We start from the raw sequence: 21,160 nt of genomic DNA, 5'->3' as shown, positions 1-21,160 counted from the left end.
CGAGTTTACTCATTTGGAGATGAGTGCTTTAATGACCGTGTATGGTACGATGTAAAAAAAAAAACCCAACCAAACATAAAACCCCGAATCTGAGTACGCAGTCATGCGGGTGAGGAGGTAGACACACGTCTGGTGTACAGTACTGAGTGAATACAGTAAAATGAATGTGTTCAGACTCACTCTGGCTCTCCGGCCTGGCTCTCTGTGTTACTGTTGACACTGGAACTGGTCGACATGCTCTCCACCTGACTGGCTATGGCACTGATATTAGTATCTGCAATCACCTGTCAGAGACACACACGCACACGCACACACACACACACGCACACACACACACACGCACACGCACACACGCACACACACACACACACACACACACACACACACACACACACACACACACACACACACACAAACAAACACAAAAAAAGAGGCCTGAAGCAGAGTCCTGATGCATCCACAAATATAAGGAGATGCACACACGCGCGCGCACACACATACACACACAGAGCCCTGATGCACCCACAAATATGAGGACACACACACACATATGCACACACATGCACACAGAGCCCTGATGCACCCAAAAATATGAGGACACACACACACACCCACACCCACACACACACACACACACACAGAGCTCTAAGAACACACAGCAGATCTAACGGGACCATGCCATACATCTATATCCTTGTACATTTGTGTACATTCCAGTACGTGTTTGTGTTTAGATGGATGAGTGTCTGTGTGCATGATAACCTCTGTCTGTTTTCATGCGATGTGTGTTTTGGCTTTGAAATGTACCCCTATAATCCTTTAATGTCCTCCAAATCGGGGAAGAATCAGACAAATGGACTATGCTCTCATTGAAACACAAGAGTCCTCAAATAGACACACCCTGCCATCCGTCATCAAGTCCTCCTCTTTCTTTAACAGGGATAAAAATGGTTTTGTTTGTCACTTTTCACTTCATTCTCCCCCCTTCAATCAAACCGTCTGCCAGCAAATAAGGGCAACATCCCTCAGAATACATTCATTTACATATTTAATTAACAGCCAGGCAATTAAAAATAAAATAACAACAACAACAAACAACAAAGCCTAATTAATGGATGACTTGGCGGGTTTGTGAGCAAACCAGTGGAACGCTCCCAAACCATCTCACTCATTTATCTCTCTGCCACACCTTCTCCATATACCGGTCAGACAGAGAGAGAGAGAGACCGAGAGAGAGAGTGTGAGTGAGCGAGTGAGAGAGAGAGAGAGAGAGAGAGAGAGAGAGAGAGAGAGAGAGAGAGAGAGAGAGAGAGAGAGAGAGAGAGAGAGAGCGCTGAAGCACTTGAATCTTGTTTATTGTGGAGGAGCCTAGAGAGAGATAGGAGGAAGAAATGGACATACAACATAATAGGCTAAACTCCAGGGGGCAAAATTAAAGTAAACTAATAATTCACTATTTTAGACTGCACAGATCTCATATACAATCTTAATGTACTTCTAACATGGCCTAACGCCTGTACAATTACATATGGCCTGGCTCGACTGGGAGAGAAAACAGGCTTCTGCAAATGAGTGGCCATGAATGGAAAAGAATGGAGAAGGAAGAAAGAACACAGCAGTGAACGAGAGAGAGAGAGAGAGGGAGAGAGAGAGAGAGAGAGAGAGAGAGAGAGAGAGGGGGAGAGAGAAAGAGTAGTAAACAGTAATTGGTCTCCTAGGTGGTGTAATCGGAGGTTTGCAGGCAGGGCTCCCCTGTTTAAAAGCCCAGTGCATTCCTGCTGGAGCTGGGCTGATAAGGCTGCATTTGCATAAAGGTCTGGGATAATCTGGGGGGCGCGCGGCAAACTGCCAGCCAGCTGTACAGAGCTGATAACAGCCTCAACACAGCGGCAGCCCAGTGACACAGCACCAACCACTCACACTGCTATCTGCCACTACAATGAGCGCGCGCACACACACACACACCCATGAACACACACGCACAGTCTGAGGCAGCATGCACAAACACACACAAATACATACTGAGGCATGCTTAATGTATACTTTATGCATACATACAGGGTTAGTGTGCATTTGCTTCACACACACACGCGCGTGTGAGCGCGTACACACATACATTGTATAACACAGAATCACGTCCACATCACTGGGCCACTTATGCACACACGGACTGTGTAGACACAACACCTTACATATTTACACACTCTATCATAACACATGAAAAATGTCTTTAAAAAAGCAATAAAAACACTCATTCCACACTACACTTCAACAATGCGCACATGCAAACATAAATTTAAACACACACACACATACACACACATCACAAGAGCGACACAATATAAAAAAAACCCTGACAAGCTCATGGAGACATACTGAGAGGAGAGTATTCTCAGCCCTTATTCCCTCAGCTTACACCTTTCACTAAGCATTAGAAAACATAATACACACACACAGACACAAACACACACTGAAGTGTTCACCCTGTACTACTATCAAGTATTATTCATTTGTGTGTGTGTGTGTGTGTGTGTGTGTGTGTGTGTGTGTGTGTGTGTGAACTGACTGATCAGTGTATATGAATGAACATGGGCAGGCTTTAGTGAGACACTGTCTATGTACATGTCCTATAGATGCTATGCTCTAGGAACACCACATATAGGAAGACTGAGGGACAGGGGCTGGGGGGGGGGGTGCTACACTCTACAGCCCCTTCAAAGCATTAGTAACACTGACAGGTCCTGCCTGTCCCTGTTACCTTAAGCACCTAAGCCTTATGCAATTTCTATTTGCTTGCGGCAATGTTGGCCTTCAGGCCACGCATTCACAGTCCTGGCTTTGTCAGTCATGAGGGTTACCCTCTCTTTTCTGGCAGGACGGTCTGTATCTGAGCATTAGTCATGGGGTCAAAGCATCACCTGTAAAACAATACTGCCAAAAGCGTTCTTCAGCATGTTCACCACGTCACCGTGAGACAAGCCGTCCACAGACTGACCGTTAATGCTCACGATACGGTCCCCAACCTACAGAGATAGAGAGAGAGAGAGAGAGAGAGAGAGAGAGAGAGAGAGAGAGTGTGAGTGAGTGAGAGAGTGAGAGTGAGAGAGAGAGAGAGAGAGAGAGAGAGAGAGTGAGAGTGAGTGAGTGAGTGAGCGAGCGAGTGAGTGAGTGAGTGAGTGAGAGAGTGAGTGAGAGAGTGAGTAGGTGAGAGAGAGAGAGAGAGAACATCCAATCAAACCACATCCAATACTGTTCACGGCTATGTCCTTCATAGCCTAACTACAACACAACGCCTAATCAATAGTACGCAGCCTGTTTGAGTGCCAGGGGACAACGTACTAGCAGAGAGGAAGAAAGCGGAGGGAGGAAGAGCAGGAGAAAGAAAAAAGAGAGTGAGGAGTGGAGTAACCTTGAGTCTGTGGGTCCTGGCAGCCACTCCGTTGGCCTGGATCATGGCGATGAAGATGGGAATGTCCCCCAGAGGGCTGCCCTTACCCCCTGCTATACTGATCCCCAGAGCATCAGTAGGACCCTGAGACAGAGAGAGAGAGAGAAGGGGGGGGGGGGGGGAGAGAGAGAGAGAGAGAGAGAGAGAGAGAGCAAGAGAGGGGGAGAGAGAGAGAGAGAGAGAGAGGGAGAGAGAGATAGAGGGAGAGAGAGAGGGAGAGGGAGAGAGAGGGAGAGTGAGAGAGAGAGAGAGAGAGAGAGAGGGAGAGAGGGAGAGGGAGAGAGAGGGGGGATAGAGGGAGAGAGAGTTATCGTAACACAACACAATCTGTTCAGATAGTTACCCACTGTGTCAACAGTACATCTTGTCTAAAAGGCTTTTACTATTAGGCTACCAAACAAACAAACAAACAAACCAACGGTAAATCATGAGTAAGGAAATAAGGAAATGACTGTTGACAGATGAGAACATCTCTTCTTACTCGGTTGATTTCTACTGTCCGTAGGCCTGGATCAGCTCCTGAACAGACACACAAAGACGCAACACTCACTATCATTGACGAATCAACGCTTGAACAATCAAACAGTGTGAGTACTCAAGTATCACACTCAACCACAGCACTAATGCACAGAAAACTGCTCAATAACTTAATGAATCTTTAGGTAATCATCTAAAATATGACTCGATCCTCCATCGGCTGACCATTCTATAGTGTTAAAAGCACAGAAAGCAGGGCAGAGATACGAGTGTGACACAAGTCCGACACGTGACAGAGTTTTCATGTCATTTCTGGCTGAGGAGTTTGTCTTGAGTACGAGATTGTAACTTTTATCAGGATGGTGTTGACTTGTCCTGCCTGAGTGCAGATAGCATGAGTCTGGTAGAGGTGGTGGGGGGGGGGTGGACTCTGGGGACAGTGTGCGGTGTTGAGTGAGGTACCTGTGCTTTTGCTGGCGGTGGCAGTCGTGCTGACAGTAGTGGTGGTAGCAGTGGGTCTCCTGACGCTGGGGTTGTTGAGGGCCTGGGACGGCATGGGGGCGGTGACGGGGGGAGTGGGCGTGGCACTAGTGCTGTTGGCACTCACGTGGCTCATCTGTAGAGTGTGGGAGTGAGAGAACAGATGTTAGAAAAACTAGTTACACAACATGCACACAGACACACAGCTGCATCTATGCAGAGACAGATGAGTGAACATGCATAAGCACTCTTCTTTTCTCAAACACGGTAATAAACACACACACACACACACAGACACAGACACAGACACAGACACACACACACACACACAGCTGCATCTATGCAGAGAGATGAGTGAACATGCATAAACACTCTTCTTTTCTCAAACACGGTAATAAACACACACACACACACACAGACACAGACACACACACACAGCTGCATCTACGCAGAGAGATGAGTGAACATGCATAAACACTCTTCTTTTCTCAAACACGGTAATAAGCACAAACACACACACGCACACACACACACACACACACACACACACACACAGAGTCATGCGGGTGAGTTTGACCATACGTCTCCTTTCACGCTTTAGGTTCCCGTGTCTATGACCATGCGTGTGCTGGAGGGTAAGGGAGCGAGAGAAACAGCGGGCGACAGTTGAGTTAGTTATGGGAGTTCAGCCATGCACAGCTCCGACTCGCGGTGCGGTGAGAGTGAGCGCCACGCCCAGCGAGGGGGCGAGCCGTGCGGCCCGCCGCTACACACCTGACTTCCCTGGGAGGTGCGTCTAGAGGAGATCCAGGTGGCAGCCTTCAGACGGCCCAGCTCCAGCTGTACCATTCCCCTGGCGCACTGCGGGGGGCACAGGGCAGCCGACGTGACTACGACGACCAGAGCACGGAGAGGAGAGGCACCGCACGCCCCCTCCCCCCTCCCTGCCCAAAACTCCACAGCAACACAGCCAAACGGGCTGCCAGCCGACACGCGGCCAGCTTCAGCTACAACACGGAGCAAGGCCCGACCCAAGCCAAGCCCGCTGTGTTTGGTTTGGGTTCTAACGGCACTGCCAAACGACATGGACTCAACTCTAAAGAGCGTTTGACTATAGCCTGAACACTGCCAAATGAGAAAAAGACCCAAACTCCACAGAGTGTTTTAGCGTTTTCACCGTGATGCCAACAGACAAGGCATCTGGACTGTTCCATCTTGTAGAACAAAACTGTGCTGGTTCTCACACAGAGCCATGGATACTTCAGTCGTGTTGAGCACATATATGCAACAGTGGTAATCCATAAGAGCAATGCAGTCTCACAAATGCATCCGATCACTACATTATATCAGACACGACCCAGAGACAGTCGTATGTTAATTATTATGAAACAATCTTTTATAGTCTTTCAAGTAACTTAGGCTATTCATTTGCATAGGGTATTACATCTCAAGTCTTTTAAACTCCAGTAGGCAACTCAGTTCCAGAAACAGCAGGAAATAGGATAAATAAATTCAAATGTGTACTTCATATATGTACAGAAGATATATGTATATAGTATATATATACACTACTATATACACTACTGAATAAAATTGGAGAAAATGCAGTTTCTGCTTTGAGGAAAACTGTTGAAATTCTGAATTATTAGATTACAAAATATAATACTATACACTTTTATCTACAGTCTGGTTGCAAGATACATGAAGAGAGTTAAGACATTTTTGATGGCTTCTCTCAAACATTTTTCTACCTAAGTGATGTGTGTAGGAAAAGAAAAAAAAAAAAAAATCATAGCACCATATGCATATGGCCTTCTCCATGTCCATGTCAATGGCACCCCCTAGTGGTGTGTGGCGGTACTGACAGCGTGTGTTAAATCTCTGTGTGCTTGTAATCCTATTTGGGGAGTATTAGTGTAAGCCGGGAAGAGTGTTTTTCTGCTCGGCGCTGCGCTGTGGCGTTCTCACCTTGAGGATGGCAGCGACGGTCTCCTGGGAGGCCTGCCTCATGTCTTCTCCATCCACAGACAGGATCTGATCTCCCTGCATTAACCTTCCATCCAGATCTGCCGCCCCGCCCTTCACCACGTCTGAGATAAACACACCTGTACCATTCCTACAGCACCAGCACAGACAGAGAGAGAGGGGGGGGGGGGGGAGGAGAGAGAGAGAGAAAACGAGGGAGTGAGACAGACGGACAGAGGCAGAGAGACAGAGAGAGACAGACAGACGGACAGAGGCAGAGAGACAGAGGGGGGGGGGAGGAGAGAGAGAGTGACAGACAGACGGACAGAGGCAGAGAGACGGGGGGGGGGGGAGGAGGAGGAGAGAGAGAGAGAGTGAGGGAGAGACAGACAGACGGACAGAGGCAGAGAGACAGAGAGAGAGAGCGTTAACATAATACACTGCAGATTTTACGTTGGTTCGCGAGATTATTCATAGCTTGTCTTGTCTCTCAGTAATCACTTTAATTACTTAATTGTTTTCATTTGCATCATTTCACATCACATACTGCAGTGACTTCTGGTTTTTTTTTCCCTGAGCTGTGCTGTTTGAGATTCCTTGGAGAGATGCATCAGTTGTTCACGTTTAAACAACACATGGTGTGGTATTTCCTGAAGCATTAAGGACGACTAAAACAAAATGCTTAAATGTTTACCAAACGCTGACTCTGACTGTGCAGTGTAGTGTATCAACAGTGGTCCCAATCATAGGCATAATCTTCAATACAATGTTGGTCTTCTTTGAACCACACAAGGCCACAAAGTGCACAGAATGTCCATTTTCTCTATTTTTCTGCTGTGTAAAAATAGCCTGCTGGATCTTTTTCACACTACATCATAACTGCCTTAAAACATAACAGTTATACACTTCATAATAATCATAATAATTCATAATAATCACAAGGCAGACACTGAGTTGACAACTGCTCTTATTACATGTAACATTACTGAACACTTTTTCACATTTTCCCTCATCTGTGAAGTCGACTGATTCTATAACTTTTTATGTGTCAGGGGAGCCTAAATGGAAAACCACGTAGAATAGCATGAAATGCATAAAAAAAATTCTCTGTTTTCTGGGTGACAGCCCAGAAGTAGGCCATCGTGCACTGAAGTAGGCCATCGTGTCAGATCACCTCTTGCCGACTATACTGAGGCCCAGCCCCCGGCCGGCTTTCTTCTGCAGCTCCACACGGAAGACGTCCAGGTTCTCCTCGTCCCGGTACTGTGCCTCGTCCCGCAGGACGGTCAGACGGACCTTGGCCGGGGTCTGTCTCAGAGCCGCGATGGCGTCCTCATGAGCCACACTCCGCAGGTCCACTCCATTCACCTGGACAGAGAGAGAACACACACCGTCAGAATCCACACTCACTTCCTCCAGGGAATACTGTGGACGACAAGAGAGACCAGGCTCAGTTACAGTATGTGCAAAAACACACACACACACAGACAGACATACCTGCGCACACACACATGCGAGCGCACACACGCACTCACACACGCGCCCATTCATTGTAATAAAACACATTCACTTGCCACGGAAAATGAAGGAAACACCACAATATGTGCCTACCTCAACAGCTACAGGTTGAGTGTGGAATGAAATCCTCATCCTAACATACCTCTGAAATACTCTAGACATTCACAGCAACTGTCTCTTTAACAACACCCCAATGTCTCAAACCTGTGCGGGTCACAGGTATGCTATATCCTTACAGGAGTTACACCTGTATTACTCTCTCTGGCCAGCAGGTGGAGGCACTGTCCCATATAGTCGGAGCATGACTATGGGCTAGTGAGGGCAGGACAATGATGTTTGTCTCTCCTTGGGATGAAAACAATGCGCTGACGTTTTTTGCGGAGACGAGACACTGCAGAGCCTGAGTGTGTCGCTGTCTAAGCGTCCACGCGTCCACGCGCTATCATTTTTTTTCTCACCTCTAGGATCTGATCTCCGGCCCACAGCCTGCCGTCTCGCGCTGCCGCCCCCTCCTCATACACCTCATGGATCACTATAGCATCCTGCAACGAGGGAGGGAGAGAGGGAGAGAGAAAAAAGGAGGAGGATGGCAGTGCCATAGAAAACACCAGGGAGAAAAAAAAAGAGAAAAGCAAAGGTCGGGTTGAAGAACGAAGGAGAGAACGACAGAGAGAAAGAAAGAAAGAAAGAAAGAAAGAAAGAAAGAAAGAAGTGAGGTTTCATGAATAACATTTTCCCATAAAAAGAAGTACACCTGAAAGACACAATATCGCTGGTCCCTGATGAGTAATGAAAGCTGCTGATGTTACTTTATGGGTTCTGTCGGAACGGTTCAGGCTCTTGGCTGCTCTCCCAGAGCCTAAAGCTGAGGACAGCCGGGGCTACGAGTGCGGCTGAATCCGACCCGATGATGGGAGCCCCCGGGCAGGCTCTGCCAGCGGTGTCTTCAAGAGGCGGTGGGGTTAGTGTGAGCTCCAGCAGAGAGACTCTTCCAACAGAATAACCCTAGTGTCCACCGCTCTGCTCGGTCTGATCAAATCATTCAACAGCCTCTTACTCAAAGTTGCTTGAGCCCTCAGGCACTGTACCCTGCCCTCTCTCACTCAAACACACACGCACACGAATGCACGCACGCACGCACGCACGCACGCACGCACACACACGCACACACACGCGCACGCCCTTCCACATGAGCATCAGTTAGGGCGATTTGTGGTTGGAGTGAGTTGTGTGCTTTTTAAAAGGCTCTCTAAATGCGGCCTTGCTAAGCTGGACGAGCCTGTTCAGAAACGTGCGCTGGCAGTCTTCTGTCAGCGTGTGATGGATTGGGCCTGTGAGCTATAAAAACGGTCATCTACACAGATATGATAACATGACAGGATGTGATGTAGTGTACCAGCTGCGTGTCTTTGCCTCCAACTATACTCAGACCCAGTCCTGATCGTCCCTTAGAGATCTCAATAACGGTCTCCTGGCCAGGCACGATGGGGCATGTGGCAGGGTCTGCAAGAAGAACGAGAGAGAGGGAGAGAGAGAGAGAGAGAGAACGAGAGAGAGAGAGGGTGATGGTTGAGCATTAATTGAAAACTTGGCTTCATAATTGGCACAATGACTAATGAGAGCCAATGTTTAGAAATTAAAAAACAGAAATCAATACATAAGGCAGTGACATTTTCACTTGTTCAATATGAAAAATGAGTTTGAGAGATAATCACCTCTGCTCTAAAAGCATAAGACAAGTTCAAGAACAAAATAATAAATCTGTGAAGCCAGTAGTAACGATAATGTCTCTGTCCTGGAACACTATGACAGAAAAAATATACTTTTGTCGATGTCAGTTCTAGGAGTTAGATTAAAATTACCGCACAAAATTTTTTATCAAAGCCAGATCTAGTAAGAAATAAAACTGCTGTGTTGAGATGGAATTTGGCAGTTGGTTTGAAGATGAATTTGGCTGAAGTAGTGTGGGTTCCATTGTGTGAGTGTCATACTTCACCTTTACTGCAGTACTCAAAGTCTGGGCTGGTGCAAGAGGGTGCCGCTGGAGCAGGTGGAGAGACAGCTCTGTCCTGAGAACTTGCCGGAAGCCTGCCTGAGTTCCTCAAGGATTTAGGGAAGCTGGCAGTCTACACACACACAAACACGGACATAATGAGAGAGACAGAGAGAGAATGAATATTAAAATTCAAGTGAAATAAAGCTAGAATGTTGTTCTTCAAAGTTTTCAAATAGCTGGCCCCAGAGGTGTCTCTGAGAAATCCGAAGCCTCCTCTCAGAACATGAGTGCTATCCTCACTAATACCCGAACCCTCACAGCGTTCAGCCCACACTAACCTGCTCAGGCACAGGTCTGGAGGGCTGCTCACTCGCGGCTTCCAGAACTTTCTCTGCTTTCTCCGAGGACTTCAGCTTCTGAAATGAGTCAGGAGAGAAGAGCGCGTCATAAAAAGGCGCAGTAACAGCGGAACAGAACGTCATGTGTTGTCACCAAGATTCTCCGGCCTGTTCTGTGTGCTCACCTTCGAGGCGGACTCTCCATCTCTGAGACCCTTCTGTGCTATTTCTCTGGGGTCTGTGCTAACACTGGACGTCACACTGGCCAGCTCCTGTACGGACAGATTTAATGTGAAAAAAGGGCCAGAACTGGGTCAAGTTCTTTTTCTTGTCAGCACTAGTTGTGGGACTGCAGTCTGTTAAGAGGCACGGTTCGATCAGTGAATGAGAACAGTCGGTCAGATCAAAAGCGTCTAGCTCTAGATTGGAACTAAAGGGAGACATCTGGGTCAGAGACAAATGTTCATATCTTTTCACATGTAAAGAAAACAAGAGGAAGAAGGCATGGTAGATCTTTTCCTGCCCTTACAGGGCTCTGTTATTATGAATGTAATGTATTATTCATCGATGTAATATTTGAAAAGAATGCTTGTTAAACATGTGTCCACAAGGACCTTTGTATTTGGTTACAGTGCAGCAAGGCATTTCTTGCAAGAGAGGTTTTACTCTGCGAGAGTAAACAGATAACTCTGTTAGAGTAAAACTCTGATTATATAAAGTGCACCCTTTAGCGCTCTCACTTTAGTCAGGGGTTCTTCGGGTTGGCTCTTGCTGAGACAGAGGCTGTCTGGAGGAAGAGGCTTGTCTGTGGGCGTGTGGACGGCTGGAGCACTTTGATGAGTCTGTTAACACATTTATTCATAACTATGCACCACCAGTCTTATGATGTAAAAGTTCAGCAATTAACTTCATGCGGGCAGCGTCTTAATTTAGACCTTCCAACTGCTATTTGTCAGGGTTGAATGAACATCAAATATACACTAAGACATATATTCTCTCTCTCTCTCTCTCTCACACCCACGCACACGCACGCACCCACACACAAACACACACAAACACACATATATCAGTTTCCATCCAAATTGAGTTTTGGCCCAAGGTCACGATGGCTGGAATTAGCAATTTCTCACAGCAAGAATACATTACAAACGAGATAATAGGCCCGTTCTCTGTGCTGCAAGATGTCATTCTACTTTATCATATCATACTTCATTATATGGAAAGCCAAAGGCGTCAAATCTCATCTGGCTCTCTGCATTGCTCTGTCGAGTGCCAATTTCAATACTTATTATCGGCAGCTCGCTGACTCCTTCGATGCTTTAGATGCACCACAACAGAATGTAGTATTAAGCCTTCAGTTAAAGGGCCAGATTGACTTAAAGCTCTACATTACTCACATGCAAAACCCACAGAAGAACCACTACAGTGCAATACTAATACAAAGACTGGTGCACAAATCCACAAATAAAAAGATTTGGAAAGTACGTGTGATACCTCATTGGATAAGAAAGGGGTTGACTGAGAGGGGAAAGGAGGGACAGCCATTTTATTGATAGCATCTTCATTTCTGGAGAGAGAGAGAGGGAGAGAGAGAGAGGGAGAGAGAGAAAAATACCAGTCATGACTAAAAGATCTGAAAAGACTTGTATCACATAGACTGTGGTAAGATACAGACATTACTTATTTACATTAAGAAAGGCATACAGATCTCTTGACTACTCTCTGGTGTGTAGAACTGCTGAGTTCAGTCTAACTCTATTCAAATAACAAAATTTGAGCAAACATCAGCTAATTGCTAATTGTAAATTCGCTAACTCATTAGCACACAAACTACAATTTATTTCATTATCTCTGCTAAACAAGATACCACAAGGTGACACTTTTGTTAAGTCAGCTGAATTGCACTCCACCATTCCCATTTCCCTGCCCTGTTTTAACCATCGACAGTACCATTTTCCTTGTCGCTCTCACAGTAAACGTGGCGTCGCGTCTATAGAGAGAGACGGAGAACCCAGATCAGTCTATTCATGTGTCTATTCACCATATGTTCAGAGATGCCATGTCACCCTAGCTCAACACGGTGACAGCTGGTGATATGACAATCAGAGGCCTTGTGTGGATACTCCAACAAGAACAACAAACCGTTTCAGCGACACAATCACAAGCCCTCTGAGACCACGTCAAATATCAGAGCAGTCACAAATGATACGGCTCAGGGTAGCAGGCTAATTCAGCACATGTGGAACGTTCCAGGAGAGAGTTGGGGGGTGGGGGGGTGGGGGTTCCAGAGACAGAATGGATGAGCAATTGCATAACAAGATTAAATGAAAGAAAGAAAAAAAAAAACCTGATCTGTTTCTAGTTAAATAGGCAATACATTTCAACACACCTATTAGATAAATTATCAAGTGGAACGCTGTACTAAAATTGACGGCTTTCTGAAATAAGGAAAAAACGGACAAATTCAGATTCCCTTGTTGATTTATCTCCAGTAGAACCCTGCTAGAAAGCCACATTAGCTAGTAAAAGATGAAAATGTCAGCCCAGTGCAGCAAAAGACAGGGAATTCTAGCATCTTTACACAACATCCTGTGGTCGTAGGTCATTTGAGAGTGTCAACAGTACCCAGAGACCCTGTCATCAGTTCAGCATAATCCCTCCATTTTTCAGTTCTCCTCTCCTACTCTCCATGTGGTCTGAGCTCCACAATGTCTGACGTTCCTCTTATTTTTCTTACGGGACCTGCTCTAACTGTAAGTCTCCCTCTTGAACTATCAAACGGCGGGGATGGACTGACTGGAGAACAGCAGTACTGTGTAAATCCACAGGTGGTTGACAGAGCCTTGGATGTATTGTACAGCCTCTCTCAAGTGGCTGCATGCACTGGTAAGCAATCCAAGCCTCAAGGATGGTCTTACAGCGTCTGTCTCAGCATTATATCCTGTTCTGCCTCCCTCTCTCTCTCATCCCATCTCTGTATTATTGTCTTTACCCCCTAACTGACCCTCTTTCAATTACACTTAACGTGTTTTTGGTCAAGGCAAGGGCAGGCTTGGAGGATACTTTGGGGAATTTATGGAATAATCAATCTGTTATTTCCTGTCCTTCCTCTTCCTTACCTCAGTGGGGAGGGAAGCCAGCTGATAAGAGCAAACCACGCAGTCGTAAACTGACACTATGAAGTTAGACCAGGTAACTGTTGTTGTTGCTGATGTTGGTTTTGATATGATTATGTCAACTCCCAAAGAAAGGCAGAGAGGTCTCTGTCACCTTTGAGTCTGTGATGAGCTGACATTTCACTGTTTCAAGCTGTTGGCAAACAGTTTTTCTTCCTGTCTGTTAACCCACCAGCGTTTCCATGGCGATAAGCTCAGACCGGGGGGGGGGGGGGGTACTCTCCCTTCCCATGATATTCCATCATTCTTTGACAGCCTCTGACTTGACACACATTATTTTTAAGTGTCATTTACTCTTCATAGGCATCCAACTAACGAAAAACATCACAAAACAATGACCCCTATACCAGTGCAACTGATTGCAAGACATCTCTGGCAATGATAGGGAAAATCAATTAATTTCTATCGTGCCTGTCAGCTTTTGTTTGGACAGCAATAAATTGAGCTGTCTGTTTTGCTGGAGACCAGTGATAATCAGTTGGAAAACAGACTGAAATACAGGGGTCTCACTTAGGCTCTTTTCCCAAAAACTATCAGTATGAGAAAACAAAAATGACAGTTAACAAATCAAGGTCATCCAAGGACAGGACAGCATCTTCACGAAAATACTGCCAAGATTATAGAAACTACAAACATATTTCACACACTGGCACATAGGATTTTCTTTTCTTTTCTTTTTGTAACTTTTTCCAGAGAAAAGCTAATCAGCATTGAAAGCAGTGTGTGTATTCCTGTTAACACAATCTGTTTCCTCTAATCCACTTAACGATCAAACTCTGGATTGGCCGTAGGACTTGTACATCATCGTTTATTACAACCTCACTACTGTGCTCATGTATCATGCCATAACAGCACGTACATGTCTGAACTGAGATCGTCCATTGACATTCAACCTCATAGAAAAGAGTCGAAATCAAACATCTGCACACTCGACCGCAGTCTTCTGGCTCTTCCTCTCTCAGTGCCCGGAGTGCGTTTGTTTTAGCTATGACATGCCCACTGCGTTTAATTAATGGTAAAAATCAGTCGGCATGCAGAGAAAAGCTCAGCCAGGAGCCCGGCTTTGCTCCCTCTCTCTCTCTCTCTCTCTCTGGGGAGATTATCAAAGAGTCAGCGTAGGGAAGGACGAGAGGACTTCTCCTCACTGGTCCACAGGTGTACGAGGACTGATATTTTAGAAACAGGACCGACTGAGACACAAAAAGCACCTTTCAGGAGCAGCTCTGAGAACCCCCCACCCCCCCTCCCTCCAACACCCCCTTCTAACGCCACTATTGCCTGTTTCTCTTCTGCTGAGATTAATAAAGGAAGGATTTGCAAACATTACAGTGGGGTCCTTGTAGTACCACTTGTTTGTGAGACTTAACCCATGCTGACTTGGACAATGAGCCAGTGTGTTAACAGGACTGTGTTTTCAAGCTTGTTGAAGGAAATGCAAGGCTCGCCTCTTCTGAGTGACTCCAAAAGGTGGAGACCGCAGAGCCCGGCCAAAAAAAGAACAGACAACGCCACAAATAAAAGATTAGAAGTAAAATCTACTGTGTAAGCTTATGAGGAGCCAAGGGAAACCGTTTCTGAATTTCCTTTTGCATGGCACAGAGAAGAAGAATATGTGCCCCTCGTAACTACACACAGCCTCACTGACTCTTTGGAGAAAGCCTAATTATGGTTTCAGACTGAGGAGGAGGAAAAAAGTCGTTTTTATAACTTTGCAGATACATATGGCACATAATGGCAACTTTTCAATTAGATCTTCATAAGGATTTTAATTATGCCATAAATGGGAACTCCTTGAAGTTTCTTCAAAGTACTGGCACAGATCTCAGACTCTTTTGAGTATTGCTCCAAAGAGGCAATCAAATCCCTTCTGTACAAACCATGGCTGATCTTCACTTGAAGCTTTTATCATGTTTGCTAAAACTTTTCCATTAACTAAAACAAATTCAATAAATCAATCAACTTTAGAATCCAAATTCTGTCTCTGTACCAAAAAATACATGGATAGAATTCGAACTAAGCTGAAATTTAACCAACATTTAAAAGCAAGAATTTTTTAACGGCTAAGAACCAAGACTGAAAAGCAAAACAACGATGAATGGCCTTTTTAAACAATAATACGGTAATATGGTATGACAGTGGTCAATGTCGTTCTCTGATTCAGCACGCTCCAGCTGCTTTACTGGGCTGCGCCTGGCAGGTAATGAAACTGAGCCTTGGCTTTGACCCCCTGGTGTATTCTGAGAGTTTCTGTTACCTGATGAGCAGAATCTTGACCTTGGTTGGGGCGCTCTTTATTATGGCCGACGCGTTCTGGTGACTCCTCCCGTAAAGCACCTGGTTATTGATCTGCATGAGAGACGACAACACTCAGACCCCCAAAAATCTAAAAGCGTCTTTTTCTCAACACATCTGCGTACTAAATAATGCAATAAGTGCATAATGAAAAATATGTCATTTAAACGCTGTTTAGTAAACGGTAAAAATAAACAGGTGAAAAAACAGACACATAAATAGGCGGATAGACAGGGAAGAACGAACAGCTAGGTAAACGTCCTGTTGAAATGATTCTAAATAACAACCTGTCTTGTAAACAAACTGGAAATTTGATGAGTCTACCTCTGCTCATCTGTGACAGGAGCGTTTGGCAGCGTCGGCTTGCAAATCACGACTAACGCCGCAATGTGTTTGGTTCTAATGGAGACGGATATTAGGGAAAGGTCATTAAGCAATGCCTCCACGCGTTGGCTTTTGCCTCACGACAAATGTATTTTGATATGGCCACCAAATTGGTAAATCAATAGGCAATTTGGGCGGACGAGACAGATTAAAATGAAAAATTCTCACGTCTCATCTGAATGAAGCCCCATGTGGTCTTTGATGAGGAGCATGACCTCAGAAAATCAACAGCTGGAATCATGGGAGGACCAACAAAGTGGATAGCTACGCTCTCCTGTGTGTGTGTGTGTGTGTGTGTGTGAGAGAGAGTGTGCGTGTGTGTAGTGTAGTGTAGTGTGCAGTGCTGAGGCTGTATAAATGCGCTGAATTGGACAACATGCATAGATGAATGAAGAGAAAAATGAGGTGAAGGACAGAAGTGAGGATAAAGAGAGAAGTGAACAGTAAAAAAAAAAAAAAGCTGAAGAAATTTAAACTTTATTCAAAATTCTCCTTGACATTTTAAATAGAGCCTTCCACACAAAAAACAGCATGACTGGTTCTTTTTTCTTTGTTGCATGAACAACATCAGAGTGACCGTTTTTTTAAACATATAACCAAAATCTCAGATCAAAGGTAAAGACGTCCATAGTCCCACAGTCACGTCCCCAGGATTAGATTGACCTTGCTGACCCTTCTGGAGAACTCTTTTCTCCTGTGCGATTACTCTAGGCCAGACAAACGCATCTGCGCCCAGAGAGGAGGACAGCGGCCCTGAATCAGAGTGACAATGATAGAGCCACTCGTTTCCCTGCTGGGTGAAAGTGGGCTCAACAGGAAAAGACTATTACCCACCGTTTGACAGGTGGATCTGCTACGTTCCCACCACTGACACAAACTTTGCTGATGGCAATGCTTTCTAAGAAAAACAAAAGAAAGTGGTGTTGTGTCTGCGTGTGTGTGTGTGTGTGTGTGCTTATAACTCTTCATTTACGCCGTGTCCATTACAGAGGAGGAATGAGAAAAAAATGATACATGTTTTTCTGTGTGTGTGTATATATGTGTTCATAGGTCTCTATTTATCCTTGGCAAAACATTCTAGATTGAGAAGAATGACACTGACAGGGGGGAAAAAAAGAGCACAGATGGGTTTGGTTTGTGTGTGTGTGTGTGTGTTCACAGCTCTCCATTTACCTCCTACAGCAAATCCCTGAGAGTACGGAAATGACACTCTCAGGCAGAAAAAACAAGAAGTGAGTTTGTTTTGCTGTTGTTCTCTCTCTCTCTCTCTCTCTCTCGCTGTATGTGTGTGTCTGTGTGTGTGTGTATTCTCATCTCACCATATACCTCCTGTAGCACTCTCCAGAATGTGTCAGCTTCAATAACAGCATCCCTCAGACAAAAAGAACAGGGGGTGTGGGCTTGTTTGTGTATGTGTGCGAGTGAGAGTGAAAGAGAGGTTGTGTGTGTGTGTGTGTGTGTGTATGTGTGTGTTATACCTCCAGGAGCTCATCCCCCACACGGATGCGTCCGTCGCGACTGGCTGGGCCCCCAGTGGTGATGCCAACTACAAAGATACTCATGCAGGAGCGGTCTCTGTTCCCAGCCAGACTCAAACCCAAACCATTCCGATCCTTTTCCAGTTCCACCAGTAACAGCTCGCCCGGCAGCTCCCCATACCTCTGCCTGATCCGCTCTGTCAGACAGAGAGAGAGAGAGAGAGAGAGAGAGAGCAGAAACATGTACACGGGGATGTACACATATAAAGAGTACAGAGACCAATAACAAACAACTTAATCAAACAAGTAAAAAAAAAAAAAATCCACTTGCTTCTATCATCGTATATTCGTCCAGTTTTTCCACTTAACTCAAGTAAGAGTGTTTGTCTGTGCGTGTTTCCACTGCCTGTCCTCAGCGTAGGGTCATGAAACAGCCTCAAGGCATTTTCCCTTTGTGTACAATAACCAGTCTATTTGTTATGACACTCTTATTTCAGTTGAGTATGCGGCGAACAGTCTGCCTACATATTTCATGAATCGAAAGCGTATCGTGATGTGGGCAGAACGGTGCTCAGCAGAGCGGTTCTCTTCTTATTCAGTTATTTCACTGCAGTATCACATAGACATGGTGCAGGCCTTTTGTCAAGACACTGTTTTAAATGTCGGCATCCATTTCACAAACCATTCCGAGTTCTGCAATAAAACGGTACTTCAAAGGAAGGCATTGAGGGAACTTAACTTCAGACGGTAAAGCACTCGCAGTCATCGAGGAGGCAAGGGGAGAGCTACTCTCTCATTGTGAAACCAAGGTGTATTAGCTAGTCCACCGCACTTTCAGTTCAACCCTAAGCTGGCATACCTGACTCTGCCAGTCAGACACTCACAGGGACCTGGAGTAGTAGAATCAGGTAGATTAGAGTAACTCAAGGTTGCTGTTATGACTGAACTTCAAACCTCTTCAAAAAGAGTAAAGAGTTATGACACTTGCTAAGCACACCGTCTTTAAATTACTTGCTTGCAAAAAGACTGGAGTATCGGAACAGAAATCTGACATTTTATCTGTAAAACACTCTGTGCTACACAGCGTGAGTGTAATCTCCAGAAGCGTGCTTCGCATGCCGTCTGCAGGTGAATACATCAAAGAGAAGAGCAAATGGTTGAGCCATACCGAGGTCTACTAAATGTCATGTCTCTTCAGTGTTGGCATCCTGGTGTTTACCAGAAGCTGGATGGTTGCTGAAAGACACCACGGTGCTTCCCCTAGCAACCATACCGGGGTCCAAACATCCATCAGACTGCTATGGCATTTCATGTAATCCTCACACACACACACTGTGTGACTGAGGCTAAAACTCTTATCTGTCCTCCCTTCTGCTTGGGCAGCATGGCCTGCAAGATTCACACCTCAGTTCTCCTCTTCTCTGCCCCTCAGAGGGGTCTGGTTGCTGTCATGGAAACAGCAGGCACTCAGGGACCTGGGGTGGAATGGGGCTTTGCTTAGGTGGGAAATCAGAGATCCCTTTGAGGCGTACACCAGGACAGTGGGGGTCCAATTGAAGATTTTGCCCATCCTTCCTAAAAGCCATCCTTAGATGACTGTGTGAGGTGTCCATAAAAAGACATAAATTAAAAAAGGTTTCTTGTGGTTGGTTGAGTAGTGGGGTGGGGTACAAATGTCATTTTTTCTTATTTATGTATTTTTTCAAAGAAACCATGCTGCAGCCTGGCTTCAAAATGACTTCCAGCTCTATTTCCATCATCTCACAAAGTGCTAGTTTATTTTAGGCAAGGTCATGTGGATGATGTATTGATGTGGATGAGTACACGTACACACACACACACGCACGCACACACACACGCACACACACACACACACACACACACAAACACACACACAAACACACACACAAACACACACACAAACACACACACAGAATTTGGCATGATGAAAAGAGGAATCAACATTTTAGAGTTGCTTTGAGGAATCAAATCTCTCTCTCTCTCTCTCACTCTTTCCCATACACCTCACACTTTCACCCATGGGTACTGAACTCCTATCCTTGCAGGGTATGCTAAGTGCCATGACAGGGAGAATTCAATATTCCTTGCCTGTTGGTGGTTGTGATTGTTTAATGTGGAGAGCAGACTTTCAGCGGCGTTTCTGATTAAAAGCACAGCTGTCAGGCTATGAGAGCGCAGAGAGGGAGGGATGGGGAGGGATCCTGTGACCTTTCTCTCCATGACAGTCATTCACGTTTTTATTTTCAATTTCATTTTACCACAGGGAAGCTTTTACTGCCGTCATGACGTGAGAGGAGTAATTAAAAGCCCTATGAGGTACATAAATTCCCGCGAGTGGAAACGTAGCGATAGTTGGCTCCCTCGTTCTGACATGGAAGAAGTGTGAGCGCTGTGACAGATTTGGTTTGGGGGCGGGGGCAGGGCCTGTGCCTAACCGATAACCGCCACAGCCCATTAAACCTGGCTATTTTTTACACCTCATTTCAACAACAGACGAAATATTGGTACTAGCATTTATTGTTATTGGTTTGTGCATTTAATGCTTCGTCAGGGCTTTTCGAGCTCCTCACCTTATTAATGTTTATTGATCAATGTATGCGAACGCAGAACGGTATAAATATTAGAACTCTGAAAAGGGTGGGGGTAAGGTCGAATAACTGCTTTGATGAACAGTGTTATATTAAAAATCTATCAACATTTTTAAAAACTCCTGATTATGTTATCAGGAGTTTTTAAAAATGTTTATGTTATGAGGGAATCCTTAGGCTGTAGTCAGAGCTTTGCGTTGATGGAACACCATGAATATAGTTTTTAACATATCTGTCAGATCTGCCAATCAAAGTATGGGGCCCTGTAAGGTTTGATATGAATTCCACAACAAGTTCCTCTCAAGCCCAAGCCCTATCCTCAGCCCAAACCCAAGATTCCTTAACCATTGTCTTATGACCTAATGACTTAATCTTACTGTGTCTTCTCCACTGATCACATTCCAAGACAGGATGACAGGAGACAGACCCAGAGGAAGAGAGACAGACAATTATCTTGAAACATGTCCTTCAAGTACAGTCATAAAGGCACCCCAGATGGGTGCGTCAACACCAAAATAAATAGCTTGGGGATGTCATTCTATTAGACCTTAAGTACACGGCACCGGGGAGGGCCAGCAGAATGAGAGATCGATGCTTCGTTGCTGAGACAGACGAGTATATGAGAGGAGACCGATCTGTGACTCTGCAGGGATGGAAAGGAAAAGGCAATGGCTTGCAATGCATAAAGGCATGTTTTTTTTCCCTCTCTGTTTCATATTAAAGGACAGAACAAAAGAGAGAAAACAAACAATACACAAACTGTGAGTCCCAGGTAACAGCCTTGGGATGTTAGAAAAAAGTGACTGAATCCCCTCAGGAAGTTATGGGTAAATATTCTAGAATGACAAAATTCTGTTTTGTTTTGTTGTTTGTTTGTTTTTTGTTTTTTTCCCTCAGCGTTCTCAGATCATTAGAACACTCATGGAAAGGTACAGTTACGTGCATAATTTTACCATCCACTGCTTTAATAAGGACGCTCTTGGAACATTCCTATTATAG

At 45.2% G+C, this 21,160-nt stretch overlaps 1 protein-coding gene across 1 annotated transcript in view; it reads right to left on the bottom strand.

Moving 5' to 3' along the window:
- patj (PATJ crumbs cell polarity complex component) overlaps positions 1–21,160 on the bottom strand; it is an 80,749-nt gene that overhangs the window by 2,040 nt on the left and 57,549 nt on the right. The window contains exons 30-46 of the mRNA XM_030791049.1: positions 17,553–17,749; positions 15,653–15,744; positions 11,717–11,789; positions 10,963–11,064; positions 10,408–10,494; positions 10,223–10,300; positions 9,885–10,014; positions 9,285–9,391; positions 8,347–8,430; positions 7,545–7,738; positions 6,374–6,521; positions 5,180–5,266; positions 4,388–4,541; positions 3,930–3,967; positions 3,410–3,532; positions 2,919–3,023; positions 181–284 (exon numbers count right to left, since the gene is read on the bottom strand). Coding sequence (XP_030646909.1) covers positions 181–284; positions 2,919–3,023; positions 3,410–3,532; positions 3,930–3,967; positions 4,388–4,541; positions 5,180–5,266; positions 6,374–6,521; positions 7,545–7,738; positions 8,347–8,430; positions 9,285–9,391; positions 9,885–10,014; positions 10,223–10,300; positions 10,408–10,494; positions 10,963–11,064; positions 11,717–11,789; positions 15,653–15,744; positions 17,553–17,749 — 1,903 coding nt within the window. The remainder of the gene's footprint in view (positions 1–180; positions 285–2,918; positions 3,024–3,409; positions 3,533–3,929; positions 3,968–4,387; positions 4,542–5,179; positions 5,267–6,373; positions 6,522–7,544; positions 7,739–8,346; positions 8,431–9,284; positions 9,392–9,884; positions 10,015–10,222; positions 10,301–10,407; positions 10,495–10,962; positions 11,065–11,716; positions 11,790–15,652; positions 15,745–17,552; positions 17,750–21,160) is intronic.

Source organism: Chanos chanos, chromosome 14, assembly GCF_902362185.1.
Source record: "Chanos chanos chromosome 14, fChaCha1.1, whole genome shotgun sequence".
Lineage (NCBI taxonomy): Eukaryota > Metazoa > Chordata > Actinopteri > Gonorynchiformes > Chanidae > Chanos > Chanos chanos.
Note: the sequence above shows the minus strand (reverse complement) of the source record. Positions and strands in the feature narration are given on the sequence as shown.